At 41.7% G+C, this 14850-nt stretch overlaps 1 protein-coding gene across 1 annotated transcript in view; it reads left to right on the forward strand.

Moving 5' to 3' along the window:
- ALKBH8 (alkB homolog 8, tRNA methyltransferase) overlaps nt 1-14850 on the forward strand; it is a 91066-nt gene that overhangs the window by 21088 nt on the left and 55128 nt on the right. Inside the window, exons 6-7 of the mRNA XM_045018584.1 lie at nt 1028-1132; nt 3227-3297. Of these exons, the coding sequence (XP_044874519.1) occupies nt 1028-1132; nt 3227-3297 (176 nt within the window). The remainder of the gene's footprint in view (nt 1-1027; nt 1133-3226; nt 3298-14850) is intronic.

Here is a 14850-nt window from a genome sequence, read left to right on the forward strand (position 1 = left end):
AAGCCAGAGAGCCAGGGCCAAAAGGCTGGAGAAGGCTGAAGGCAGGAGGAGCAGCAGAGGGAGTTGCCTGCTGGAGCTAAGGGTGGAGAGGGCTGACAGCAGGGGAACAGCAGAGGGGCTTACCCATTGACATTGCAGGGCCAGAGAGTGAGACTGAGACGAACTGTGAGAGGGCTGGGAGGTGCGAGGGGTGTTCCCAGCAGAGAGGCAGTCGGGGTTCCAGCTGGGAAGAGTGGGATTGCACTTCGGTTGAAAGAGCCCAGTGACTGACCTGGTACAAGCACAGGAAAGGGCTGCATTGGAGAGCTGGGTTGTGGTGAGAGATGTCAGGGCTGTGTCTTGCATATGCTGGGGGAAAACTGGACTATGATAATGAGACTTTTGTTATGATTTATGTGGACTGTACTTTTTTTAATAAGATAACCCTACAAGGGCTGTATTTGCCTTCAGAAAGATTCTGTAGGCTATTTTGGGGGAGTCTGCAGGAAGGAAACTGAGGCAGGCATGTCTGTCATTCAGCCGCCTGCCAGAGGAGGGTGCTCCCGGCAGGGACTGCCCTAACACAGGGCCGTAACTCAGCCTTTAATTTTGTGCAAAGCACTTGTGCACCTGAGTGAAATTCTGCACCCATTGAGGTGAATGGGGATTTTGCCATTGATTTCAATGACACTGAATTTGGCACCCAGTTATTTATGTTCACAGACAATAGAAATTCCACATGTGAACAGTGTGCTCAGTGCTGCCAGTGCTTTGTGTGTGGAGGGCTTCTAAAAACTCCTCATAATCTGTGCAAGTTACACATGTAGAGGGTTTGCAGGATTAGACCCACTATTTCCATGCACACGTCATAGTGAGTACAAAATTGCCTGTGTAATTGATGGGGTGCACAGACTTACAAGCCCCATTTTGGTTAGTGTATTTTATCATCTTTCAGTGAATTTTGTCCAGTTGTTAGATTTCTCCTTCACCAAAAGCAGGAAAAAAGAATAGGAAAACATCTGGTTTATGCTTCTGTTTGTAATAACAGGGCTCCCGGAAATTTGCAGCATGCTTCTGGAGAAGTGCTTGAAGCAGGGATATATCAAACATAAACCTGATCAGTTGACAATAAACCAGTATGAACCTGGACAAGGTAAGTGCATTTTCCCCTTAAAAAAAAAAATCAAACTCGATATTTTATCTAGGATTGAAAGCAGAAAACCAGCTACAATGGCTACGATTTGGAGCCAGCACTTCTGCATCTGCTAAGTTCGACAGAGATGCTTTCATGAATTGAGGGCAGTGTCTGGATGCAGTGTTCCTAACTTGGGAACTCACATTTAGAGATACCCTGGTATTGAAAATGTTTAACTGAGATTAGAATCTGGCCCAAGCATTTTAGACAGGTCATGGAAGCTGATCATGTTATAAAAGAGTTGGTAACCTGGAGAGGTAAACAGTCTGTGTATGACAGGATCAACGAAACACATTTTTCGCTCACTTCCTGAGACAAAGATTCAAGAAAATCACCTGGTCCAAGTATAACTGCAGGGGTTTCAACGGGCTGGCCAAACTCCAACTTTTCCTGACATGTTCTGCCAGCAACAAGAAGCCCCCATCTATAAGTACATGTGAGAGCATCTTCAGGGTGATGCAAACTGTATCCCTGTACTGGAGGAAGGGAGTGCTGCTCCAACAATGTTTTCCAGACTCAGTAGGATAGAAGAGGTAGTTACTTCCACTCAGGCATCCACAGGGTAAAGCATATGCTGTGCTTTTTGCTGAGTTCAGTCATCAAGGCAAGGTACCTGGCTTTGGTTTTCCCTTCTCTGGAATATATCTGGTCTGTCCTTATGAATGAAGGACAAACAGTTCCATTCCAGAATTAATCTCTGACAGTGTACTTAGTATCTGCCATCTTAGGGTCTAGACATCTGACCCTGTTTGTTCACATATCAGACAGTTAAATTGGTATGGTTATGTGCTGCTGGCTGGGTTATCTGAATTAATTAGTATGAATTGTAACTTTCTTCCACAAATACAGGATATGTCTAAAACCTTTCTTAAGCTCTAAGCATTTAGGACATTAGTTAGCATACAGTATGTGCAATCCAGTGAATTCATATAAATACTATCCAGTATCTGTACTGAGTCAAATTCTATTCCTACCTTCTAAGCTTTTCAAGGCAGGGACACTGACTTCCATTTTCAAAAATGATTAATGATTTTGGGAACCTCAGTTTTTGGGTGGCTACCTTTAAATGGGCTTTATTTTCCTGAGATCACTTTGAGAAAATCAGGCCTCTATAAGGTATTTCAAGTTGAAGATCCAAGAATTCAGGCACCTGAAATCCCTATTCACTTTCAAAAATTTAGGCCATTGTCTCTTAGTATGTGTCTGTGCAGCTCCTGGCACAATAAGATCCTGATTGGAGTGTTTGGATGCTGCTACAAAGAAATAATAGATGCACGTCTTTTATCAGGCTGACCTCAATATATTTCTGAGGGCAGAATTTCTACAATTCATGTTGTAACATAGTGAACTTGTTGTAAGAAGCTTAACCTATGTAGTTCTGTATGTGATTAAGTACATTGTTCCTCTTGAAAATAATGGAAGTCAATACATTTGCATCTGGGGGCAAAATCTGGCTTCTGATATTGGTACTGTGTATAGGTCTGGCCAAAACAATTAGAACAAAACATTTTCCTGTTGGAAAATAGGATATCGTAAAAATCAAAACTTTCTGCAGGAAGAGATCAATTTTGACAGAAGTTTTGATCAGGAGAATCTAAACGAAATGTTTAATTTGGGGTCAGGTCGACATTAGTCTGTGTGTCTGCCAGAGCAGCTGCAGTACCTCATGGAAGTTGTATTTCCAAGTCCTTCATGTCCCCGTTCTCCCCATGGGCCTTGCTCTCTGGCCAGACTATGTCTCCCATGATACATTGGAGTCTCCCTGTGACTGAGCTACTGCAGGGCATTTTGAAAACAAATGTTGATTTGGGATGAAAACAATTGTTGAAATATCAGAATTTCTCATGAGAGGGGAAGGAAATTCCATTTTTTGATCTGCTGTAGTACTGCCCTACACATAGTAGGCATAAAAATGCACAAGGTTACTGTGTTGTGGTTTACATATGGACAGCTGTGAAAATGGGACTTGGGAGAAGGTTACATTAAAAGTGATGGTATTTCATTATAATTGCAGGGACTATTTATTTATTCTCTCTTTTTTTTGTGTTATAGGAATTCCTCCTCATATTGATACTCATTCTGCTTTTGAGGATGAAATAACCTCTCTCAGTTTAGGAGCTGAGGTATGCTTAATATTTCTTTTTATATTTTGATGATACTCAATGGACATGAAAATAAAGATCTGAGTAGATCTTAATAAAAGGTTCAGTGTTTTACATGACATTTTTTCTCACTCTTTTGCGTCAGATGTCTAGCATGTTAACCTGTAACAATAGTGCGATACCTAAAGGAGTGAAATTCTGGCCCCATTGAAATCATTGCCATTGACTTCAGTGGGGCTAGAACTTCACCATAAAATAAAATCTTCCATGAAATTGACTGTTTTAAACTACTAGGACTCAATTCTCCACTGCCCTTCCTCAGTTTTATTAGCACCTTCAAAACTCTCATATCATTGCTCCTTTGTATTTCTCTACCTCAATTCTTCTTGTACCATTTCCTATTAGTGCCCCTCTCCTATTATTACTGTGTTTATTACAGTAGCTCGTAGAGTCCCTATTGGGGTAGACACTGTACAGACACATAGCTAGAGACAGTCCCTGCTCTAAAGAGCTTACATCCAAAACAAACAAGACATGCAAAGGGTGGGAAGAGAAATGGAGGCACAGAGAGGTGAAGGGACTTGCCAGGGTCACACAGCAGGTCATTGGCAAGGCTAGGAATAGAATCCATGTTTTCCTGCTCCTAGTTCAGTTCCCTCTCCACACCCTTTTTTCTGTTCTGCTTTGTAATTTGGTTCTTGTACTTCACTTATCACTGTGGTATGAGAGCATCCATACCCACTCTCTACTTTGTGCCTTCTGTGCGTGGAACAGCGTCACAACAAACATTGGCTAAGTGCCAACCCCATCTTCCTTCCCATCATTCCTAAATACCTACATGTTCTGCAGTACTTACATACACGAACACTCACACACAACTCCACTGGTGCACTACTCCCATTGCTATATTGTATTCTTTGGGGGAGGGACATTGCATGGATTCTAGCCATTGTTAGTTGCCACATACATATGCAGTGCTATGTAATTCCCAATGAGACCACTAAATTTGTATCACAGTGGACAGTAAAGGTCTAATTTTCAGTGGGGCCTTGTTCCTGTACAGGCACATTTTATGAACTAATGACCTACACATGTGGGTGAAGTATGCTGTCACTTGCTCGTTCAGGTACTAGTACACAAAGAATGCAAGTGTGTGCACCTGCAAAAATGCACCTGCACAAATGGAGATTGAATGTGGATAATCAGGCCCTGGAGGTATGAAACTGTAACCTGATTGTTAGCCTGTGGTTGTGCTGCTGTGGATAGACAGAGAGAGAGAGAGGCATAGTCATGCAATCTGAGTACAGAACTGAGAGCCAGGAATTCCTGGGAGTTATAATCAAAGCTCTGACACTGACTTCCTCTTTGGCTTTGGGCAGGTCGCTTAGGCCAATGTTTTCCAAAGTGTCCGCTAACAGTGGATGCCTCACATGTCTCTAGGACCAGCTGTGAGTATAAAATGAGTAGGATCAGTGCATGCTCCCCCATTTTGCCCAGCCCTGTTTTGGAGATCCCCCGCTTTCCTCTAGCCATAGTTTATCTTCATGCCTATTCAGTTTTTGGCCTTGCTTTTGAGGCAGTAGTTTCTATGTTATTCTAATCTAAAATGTTTTTAGCAATGTGGGCATCTATCCATTAGAAAATGAGCTGACGCCTTCAATATATTTTACGTTAAGTCCCTGCACCGGAAATAGTTGGCTAGAGGAGAGAGGCTCTGTATCCTCCTATCAGTCCTGTGACCAATCCAGTCCTACCCAATTTATTTTTTTTAATAGATGCTCAACATTTAGACGTAGGCATTGGGAACAGCCTGTCAGAAAGTTCTGTTCCTGTACAGCCCAAAATTGTAATGTCTTTTCATCATAGACCATTGACACACTTCTCTGATGAAGGTAGCCAAAGTGTATATTTAAGGGCTAGTAAAACAATCCCAATGGCCCATAAATTACTGCATTATTTGACAGCCTTTCCTTCTGGTACCTAACTGTTTAAACTTTGGTAATACACATTGTTTGCATGTTGAGACCCTCATCTGCCTTTAATATATTAATAATGGCTGTAGTAGTATGCACTTCGCTATTTTAGCATTTCTTTGTCTGAGCCCAACATTACAGCATGCTTTTTATACTCATCTTTTGTTCTCCTTATCCTTTCACGTTTATCTAGCACATTCACTGGGATATGCAGTGCAGTTATAGCTGTATCAGTCCCAGGATATTAGAGAGACAAGGTGGGTGAGTTAATATCTTTTATTGGACATATTTCTGTTGGTGAGAGAGACAAGCGTTCAAGCCCCACACAGCTCTTCTTCAAGTCTGGGAAAGGTACTCCCAGCGTCCCAGCAAAATGCAAGGCCTGAAGAAGAGCTCTGTGTGGCTTGAAAAGTTGTCTTTCTCACCAACAGACATTGGTCCAATAAAAGCTATTACCTCACTCACCTTGTCTCTCTAACATTCACTGGCATATCCATTTACATCTTTTAATACATTTGCTCCACCTGAATATTGTATGATTGAACAGGATTTATTCCTGATTTCAGCCTGAGTGTCATTCCCTGTTCTTCTTGGTTCTGATTTGTTATTCCAGTTTGCTTTGCATCCATAATGAAAAAAATTATATAATCATTGTACTGCTAATCTTTCCTTTATTCTTCTCCAAAGGAGAAACATCATACTTCTAAAAGAGAATTGCCCTAAAGCTTAGGAACTACCGTAATAAACATGTTAAATGCAAAGTAACAGACTAGCAGTCTCTGGTCCACTGTTCTATCTCTGAGCCGGGCCACTACTACATGCTGTAAAAGAAGGAAAAACATCATAATGCATGTGCATAATTTATGTTTGTACTAAGCCATGGGGGGATATTTCATTCTGACCTCTACCTGATGAACAACTTATACACACATGAGGATTGAGCACCCTTCTAACTTTTATCCTAGCTAGCGCAACTGCAGAATGTTATTTCCATTCATATAAATGGCTAATCTTGTTTTTTGAAATCTGTCCATCTCAGGCTCTTATTGCGTCCCCTCCCCCTCATCACCATAGTATCTGAGCACTTCAAAATCTTCAATGCATTTATCCGCACAACACCCCTTTGAAGTAGGGAAGTGCTGTTATCTCCATTTTACAGATGGGGAGCCGGCGCATGGAGGGGCTCTGTGATTTGCCTGAGTCACATAGGAAATCTGTGGTGGAGCAGGGTTTCCCAAGTTCTTGTCTAGTGCCTTAACCAGTGGACCATCCTTCCTCTCAAATCTACAAAGTTATTTACCTCAATAATATCCTGCAGCGTAACACACACTGTTCAGTAGCTTTCCTTTTCTTACTGATGAATGGGTCCGTCCGGTAGGAAAGTTCTTCACCATTCTTTTCTCAGATCAACCTGTGCAAGTCTAATTGGTTTTTGTGATAAACTTAGTAATGATTTCTGCCTCCCATTCTTTGTTTAGAAAGCACTGAAAACCATTATCCACGCCAGAGGCAGAGTTGTGTTTGAGAGGACAGCATTTAGCAGCTCATAGATCATGCACCTAAATGTTTAAAAAGTAATCCGAAAAAAGGAAATAGGGAGCCTGATTTTCCTCTCTGTTGTGCTAGTTTTACATGGCTGCAACTCCACTGGAATCCAGGGTGTGATGCTGCTGTAAGACAGGTAGAATGGAGTAGGGAATCGAGCCCAATATGTTTTTCTCCCCCCTGTTATTGTGATTACACATGTCTGTATCATGCGGGGAGGAGCAATACAGAAAATAGTACCTACCACTATTTAAGACAGCACATATCCTCTAGAGAGGTTACAGGGCAGGCCAAACCTGGCCTTGAAGTGGAGAGGCAGGAGCTCAAAGAAGGGAGAGGAGATAGGTTTACAGAACAGCAAAGGATAGCTGGAGGGATTGAAAGAGAGAAAGACCGTGACGAATCCTGAGACGTGCATGCACCCACTTCGTCGGATTCACCCACAAAAGCTCATGCTCCAATACGTCTGTTAGTCTATAAGGTGCCACAGGACTCTTTGCTGCTTTTACAGATTCAGACTAACACGGTTACCCCTCTGGTAGAGAGTCCTATCTCTCACTGAGCTTCCATGGGAGCTGAGGCCATTTGCACCTCGCAGGAAGTGCTCAGCACCTTGCAGCATCAGACTCAACGGGAGCGACCCACATCTCTTGGGCAACTACAAGGTTGAGAGAAGCCACCAAAACATCCTGTTGAGCTTCCACAGGGCATACCAATCACTGTATTTCCCTTGCCTTTAGGAGCTACTACAATATCAATAATAATAATAGGAAGAAGAAGGCTGAGCACTGAGTTCAATTTTCCTTTCTTTGCTGAGAAAATGTCACAATAGAAAAAAAAAAAAAAGAAGCAGAGGGGATAAAACCAATCCTGAGGATTTAACTGTTCATCCTCCTCTTCCTGAAAGTGTCCATTGTTTGAACAAAATTCAGTGAAACAGGACACAGCGGCTCTTTTACAAATAACTTCCACTGTTTGGGGGAGGCTGTTATTTTCTCTGCCTCCATATGGGGTCTCTAGAGATGCATAAGTTACAGCCTCTTATCAGAAGAGCATGGCTTCTATTTGGGGTTAACTTTGCAATGATCTAGGAAGTCATGGTTTAAGCTTGTGAAAGGAGTCAGGGTTTCCTTTTGCAGACCTGCAGTGACTGTGAAAGGAGCTTAATAATAATATTTTCCCTCCTTGAGCTTCCTGATACTGGTTTAATTTGACATTTAACACAGTATCACGAATGAGTCCCAGTTAGCTTCTGATCTGTTGTTTAAAAGGTAGAAACATAGGAATTGTGATATCATAACAACCCAATGGTCTGTCTCATTTGATGTCTTGTCTTTGACATTGGTGTATTCTGGATGCTTTAGAAGAAGGCATGATAGTCCCATAAAGTACCTAAATTTACTATTGTATAGAACACAGACTATAACTTGGTATTGCGGGACAGCCTTTTTTCCTGACCGTGGATCTCCTACCCTCAATGGTGCAGTGCAGTCCCATTCCCCATCATCCCAAACAGTAAAGTGGAACAGTCTGTTTGCAACAGGCCTCATTTGTTTTGGACAAGGGAAGTTTCAGGATGTTCAGCTAATCAGTCAGATTCATGGGTCAGGTTTAAATAGTGGTGCAGAGAGCTTGGAGTGTCCCTAAACTCAGCCAAAGTCCCACACATTTTAGAATTTCTTCTGGATAATCTAACTATGGCTATTAAGGCTCTCAATCTAAAAAGACAATTTGTGGCTTTATCCAGCATTTTGGAAGCAGGGAACACCAGAAAAAGACAGGCCACAGAATCCTTAAAGGTATTCATGAGCAGCTCAGGTCCAACGCTGATCCTGTGGGGCATCCCGCTATTAACCTCTTTCTGTGCAGAGAACTGGGGCTATTTATTTCTACACTTTGTTTCCTATCTTTTAATCTGTTTCTAATCCATATGGTGTTAAGACATAGATGTCGGGAGTACTTTTTCCCTCACCCTGTAGTAAAACCAAGATTTCTTAACAGCCTCTTGAGAGGGATCCTATTAGAAGCCTTTTGAAATTCTAGATTATATCTAGTGGCTCTCATTTACCTGCTGTCTTGTTAACTCTTTCTAAGAATTCAGACAAGTTAGACAGACACTACTTACCTTCATGTAAGTCGTGCTGTCCCAATTGTATTTTGCTTATCTTCTTTAGACACCTGCTCAGTTTAATGTTTGCCTGCTTTTTTGTTTCCTTTATTTGTCTTTCACAACAGGCATACAGTATTTTGTGGGATTGATTAATTGTTCTGATGGTAATTATGAGAGTTTGAGCAAAATTATTCCCTCTTTACACTAACAGCATAACTGTACTAAGTGAAATTGTTAAATAAAAGCAAACATTCTTTTAAAAAGTGTGTTAGAGCCTTTGCACCTCCCTGTAAAAATATCAGACTTAATATTTTAATCACTGCAGTTTAACCTTGAATAAGACCTAGGAGTTAGTCCAAGCTATTGTGCTTGAAATAAGAAGGGTCTGTCTTCACTGCATGAAAAGTCACCTCATCAAACCATTGTATGGATTCCCTTGAGCTTGCAATGAGGATAGCACGCCTTGCATCTGCATAGAATTGCCATCCCAGGCCTTTTACAAGCATTGGTTGGGTGCTTGAAATGGTGCAGTCTCCAGTTGTTTCTTTGCGCTAGAGGGGGAAGCCACAAGGGTTGCAGGTGCACATGTTCATCCAATCCCCCTGAATGTGTGCACAACATAGTAGCTCATGGTTGGAAGTAACGAAAAAGCTCCTGCTCCCATCAGCAGTTTTGGGCATCATAAGTGGGGCCCTACCAAATTCACAGTCCATTTTGGTCAATTTCACAGTTATAGGATTTTTAAAATAGTAAATTTCATGATTTCAGCTATTTAAATAGAGTTGCCGGGGGGTGGGGAGAGGGTTGCAAGGTTATTGTAGGGAGGGTTGTGATACTGCTACCCTTACTTCTGCGCTGTTGCTGGTGGCAGCACTGCCTTCAGAGCTGGGCAGCTGCAGAGCAGTGGCTGGTAGCGGGTATGGTATTGCCACCTTTACTTCAGAGCTGGGCCCTCAGTCAGCAGCCGCCACTGTCTGGCTTCCCAGTTCTGAAGGCAGCAGCGCAGAAGTAAGGGTGGCATGGCATGGTATTGCCACCCTTACTTCTGCGCTGCTGCTGGCAGTGCTGCCTTCAGAGCTGAGTGCTCAGCCAACAGCCGCTGCTCTCCAGCCGCCCAGCTCTGAAGTCAGCCCAGAAGTAAAGGTGGCAATACTGCATCCTCCCTAAAATAATCTTGTGACCCCCCCCCGCCACTCCCTTTTGGGTCAGGATCCCCAATTTCAGAAATGCCGGTTTCCCTGTGAAATCTGTATAGTATAGGGTAAAAGCACACAAAAGACCAGATTTCACGGTCTGTGATGCGTTTTTCATGGCAGTGAATTTGCCCTAATCATGGGATAGATGCTTTAAGAATCCCAGAATGCATTGGTGTAATCACAGTTGTAGGGCAGGCTGGGGTGGATGTGCCAAACAATGCTGTTTTGTGAACATATCAAATTATTGTAGGGTCAAGTCAGGCAACCATTTAATGCAGCCTATGTTCATGTGACGTTTTCCTTGAATATGTGTCCTATATGTCTATTACCAAAGCAATGTCCACTACACACTGAGCTTGGGCCTGATCTAAAACCTGTCGGAGAAAAGACTCCTGTTCATTTCAATTTGGCCCTCAGCGAAAGGGAACAAAAACCTATTCCTCAGCTCTGCCTGGGAAACCTTTGCCATATATTCACTATTTTTAGGCAAGAAAGAAAGAGTCTATTCAGAAAACATACTGTTCCCAGTTTTTTTGTGTCTGACCTTCTCTTTTTTTCCCATTTTTATTAAAGATTCCTCCCATCACCTTCATGTCCTACCGTTGCTTCCACTTGATCAGTTATTATTTTCATCTTTGCAGGGTTCCTGGAAGCTCAGGTTCCTCTTTCATATAAATTGTTCAAATGGGACTCCATGCTGTAAATTCTTAATCCCCGCCTCCCCATTCTCCCTCCACAATGACATGTGCTTCTAGGCTAACTTCTCACTTAGCCAAAAGATAACTGCAGACACCCAATGTGAGTGAAGACATGGCCAAGCATCTATTTTCATGAAAGCTGCTGCAATCTACTTACAGATCTTGCTTCACAGTGAGATGCCATCAACACAAGCATTCACTCAGAATTGCCCCAAGAATTATGATGCTCTCGTCATTTCTCTGGGAACTGTTTGACAGTAATTTGCTGTGAAGCAAGACAGAAGCATCTGATTCTTACCTCACCCCCATCCCACCAGCTATTGTTAAGGTACAAAGCCAAAATTAAGTTACCAAATCAGCTGAATTTTTAAAGGATGTTTTTAAAAAGTATTCTGGGTTTTTTTTCCGTTTTGGTGAATTTCTCTGAGTCCCTGTTGCCTCTTTACACTTGCTGTGGTATAGTGAACCTTAGAACCCTTCTAAGGTGCCACAAGGACTCCTCATTGTTTTTGCTGATACAGGCTAACGTGGCTACCACTCTGAAACTTAGAACCAAGGGCCTCACCCAAGAGAGCACCTGAGGAAATTTGGCTCTCACCTCTCTCCTCTGTAGGAGCTGGTGACTTACCCAGGGTACAGTCAGCGCTGCTGAATAGCTGTCTCCTCAGTTCTCCAACCTGGGATGCCTTTTACACTGCTTGACTGGTGAGCTGCCACTCCTGACCTGTTAATACACAGCCTCCAGCATGTAACTTGCTCTCAGCTATATTGTATTGAGTACTACTAGCTAGCCACTCATGAAAAACACTGTAGAAGAACACCAGCAGATTCTCTAGTCCCAGACTTTCCCCCAGATATGTGCCTCTTGTATGGCCCAGCACACTACTGGACAAAACAAGCTCATATGAAGTCCTCTTTTCATCAGTGGAAAATGATATGAACCAGCTTTGTTATCCCAAATGAAGTTTCCCACACTCTTTAATCCATACACATTGGTTAACTAAAACAGTGCAACAAGTTTATTAACTACAGAAAGAAAAGAAAGATTTTAAGTGACTACAAGTAATAAGGCATAAAGGTCAGGATTGGTTACAAAGAAAATAAACTGAATAAGCTAAGTGAACTTAAAAGCAAAAAGGTTTCTCTCAGCATAAGTTTTGTAGTCGGCTGGCAGCCCGCACCCCCAGTTTAGTTCCTTAAGAGTCATTGATGTCATGAGCAGAGATGAAGGAGGAGAGTGAGGTCAAGCATTTTTCTCACCTCTTTATAATGCAACCTTGCTGAATCATAGTGACAAACGGTCTCTTGTGGACTTGAGGTTTGAACCGTCCTTCAGATGAAATGCAAATTTTTTGTTCATGCCTTCTCTGCCAGAGAATGGCCACTTAAGCAGGTGATAGTCCATTAACACCTTGCTGGGATATCAGTGTGTCTTTTGGGCCTGCTTTTCTAACTTGGAATATGTTACAGGAATGTTATACAGTAAAATCTTATAACTTCACATACAATATTGGTACACACACTTTTTTGGGACAATAATGTTCAACAGATTATGAGCTTTCAAATGATACCTCACAAGGTATACTTTGTACAGAATTTGTCATAATGCTGTAAAGTGGTGAACATAATCGTATAGACTGTTACAGTACAGATCCCCTTTTCCTAACTTTCTCTTACTGCTCTCACCAACAATGAGCTTCCTGCCCAGCATTTGTGGGCTCATTCCTCTTTCTTGCCCATGAATTGTGTTCATAGAATCATAGAACATGAGGGTTGGAGACCTCAGGAGGTCATCTAATCCAACCCCCTGTTCAAAGCAGGACCAACCCCAACTAAATCATCCCAGACAGGGCTTTGTCAAGCCAGACCTTAAAAACCTTCACCAGCCCCCAACCCAAGACTTTGGAAAGTGAGACAGTGAAATTGTAATTGGGAAGATTAGGCTAAAAAAGATTCCATCTGATATTGAGTGCAAAGATACAAGGGGTTTTGAAAAATATACAGTACAGGTGAAATAGTCAGGAACCACACCAAAAATCTACCTAAGAGAAAGTGGACTTTTTTTAAAAAAGCATTAGAAATCTGCTGAGGGTTTCTTGGTCTTCTGAGAAACAATTCTAGCTTCTTACCAAACAAGCAAAACTTCTACAAAATTGCTTTATCAACCTGATACTGAGTTAACAGAGCGTTGCTGATTCTTGCCCATTGCCTCCAAACCTATTTGCTGTTTCTGTAGAGTGTCATTCCTATTTTGCATGCTGAGGCAGCATCATTTCATTTCCGCTTTGTCGCTGCCTGGCTGTTCAGGTTTTAGTGTTATATACAAATGCATAGATGGAATTTTTTGGTGGAACCACCCCACTTACTACAGTGTCTTGTTATTCCATAGCTTGTCTTAGAGAATTCTAATTGTCTTCCATGTAATGGGAGGTATGATTATAGCTAGGTATCCTAAAATGTTCCATACCTTTGGAGGAAGATCAAGTATCATGGAGTGTTTCCACTGGCTTCAGGGGAAATTGGATTGGATCTAGTTTGTGTTTATTTCAAATGAGATTGAAATAGTACATCTGTATACTTTACAAATAAATGAAACTAGATCCTCTCTCTCACACCTTCCCCCACCCTTCCAGTGCTTATCACTGATTATATTTTTAGTAATGGGTGTGACGGGTTCAGTCACAGAAACCCCCTTGGGACTGTTACCTGATGTGCTGAGACTATCTCTGAGCCCGTTTTCTCTGCCAGACCCAGGGTCTGAACCACGCCCCCAAAGCTGCAGACTTAACTGAAAACAGCTTAGCAAGTGCTCCTGTCTCCAGCACCCAGACATCCAGCTCCCAATGAGATCCAAACCCCAAATAAATCCGTTTTACTCTGTATAAAGCTTAAACACTGATAGAGAGATATGCACAGCTGTTTGCTCCCCCAGGTATTAATCATTGCTCTGGGTTAATTAATAAACAAAAGTGATTTCATTAAGTATAAAAAGTAGGATTTAAGTAGTTTCAAGTAATAGCAGACAGAACAAGGTAAATTACTAAGTAAAATAAATAAAAATACACAAGACTATCTTAATACACTAAGGATCTAGTTACAAATACCAACTTCTCACCCTAGATGTTATCTCAGGTACAATCTTTTTCAGACCAACATTGTAGTTTATGGCCTGGGTCCAGTAGTCACTCACACCCCAGTAGTTACAGTCCTTTGTTCCAGTTTCTTTAGGCATCTCTTTGAGGTGGAGAGACCATCTCTTGAGCCAGCTGAAGACCAAAATGGAGAGGTTTCCAGGGCCTTCTATATTCTCTCTCTTGTGGGTGGAAAATCACAGCAACAAGATGGAGTTTGTAGCCACATGGGCAAGTCACATGTCCATGAATGATTCAGCTTTTTGCAGGCCGAGGCCATTGTTTACATGTTAGTTTGAACGTTCCCAGGAAAGCTCAGATGTGGATTGGTGTCTCCCAAAGTCCGTTGTTAGTTAAATACTCCCAATTACTTGAATAGTCCCTTCACAGTATGTTGGCCAAACCTCCCTTATGTGTTTCCTACAGCAAACACTTCAAATACAAGCATAGAGCCAACGCTCATAACTTCAGATATGAAAATGATACATGCATACAAATAGGATAAATATAGTCTGTAGATCATAACCTTTGCACAGATATGTTACATGGCATATCTAGCATAAAGCATATTTCAGTTATGTTATATTTACACTTATAAGCATATTTCCATAAACATATAGAGTGCTACGTCACAATGGGATCGCCTGTTTTAGGGGAAAATATGAAATCCTAGTTTTGATCCCATAAAAGTTGTGGTAATGGACCAAAACTCAAACAGCTTGCGATTTAAACTGCAGTAAATTTTATACAGCTGTGTATGTTTTTCCCTCTGAAGCCCTAGAATCCAAAACCTTTCTTGGAATGTGGCAGTGCTACATCTGATCTTAGAAATATCAATTTTGTTTTATGTTGGTGGACATGTAGTGGATTTTTTAAAAAGAAATCTTAATTTCTGAAAGAGCCTTATCATTAGAAATTATT

The sequence above is a fragment of the Mauremys mutica genome, chromosome 1 (genome assembly GCF_020497125.1).
Source record: "Mauremys mutica isolate MM-2020 ecotype Southern chromosome 1, ASM2049712v1, whole genome shotgun sequence".
NCBI classification, from domain to species: domain Eukaryota; kingdom Metazoa; phylum Chordata; order Testudines; family Geoemydidae; genus Mauremys; species Mauremys mutica.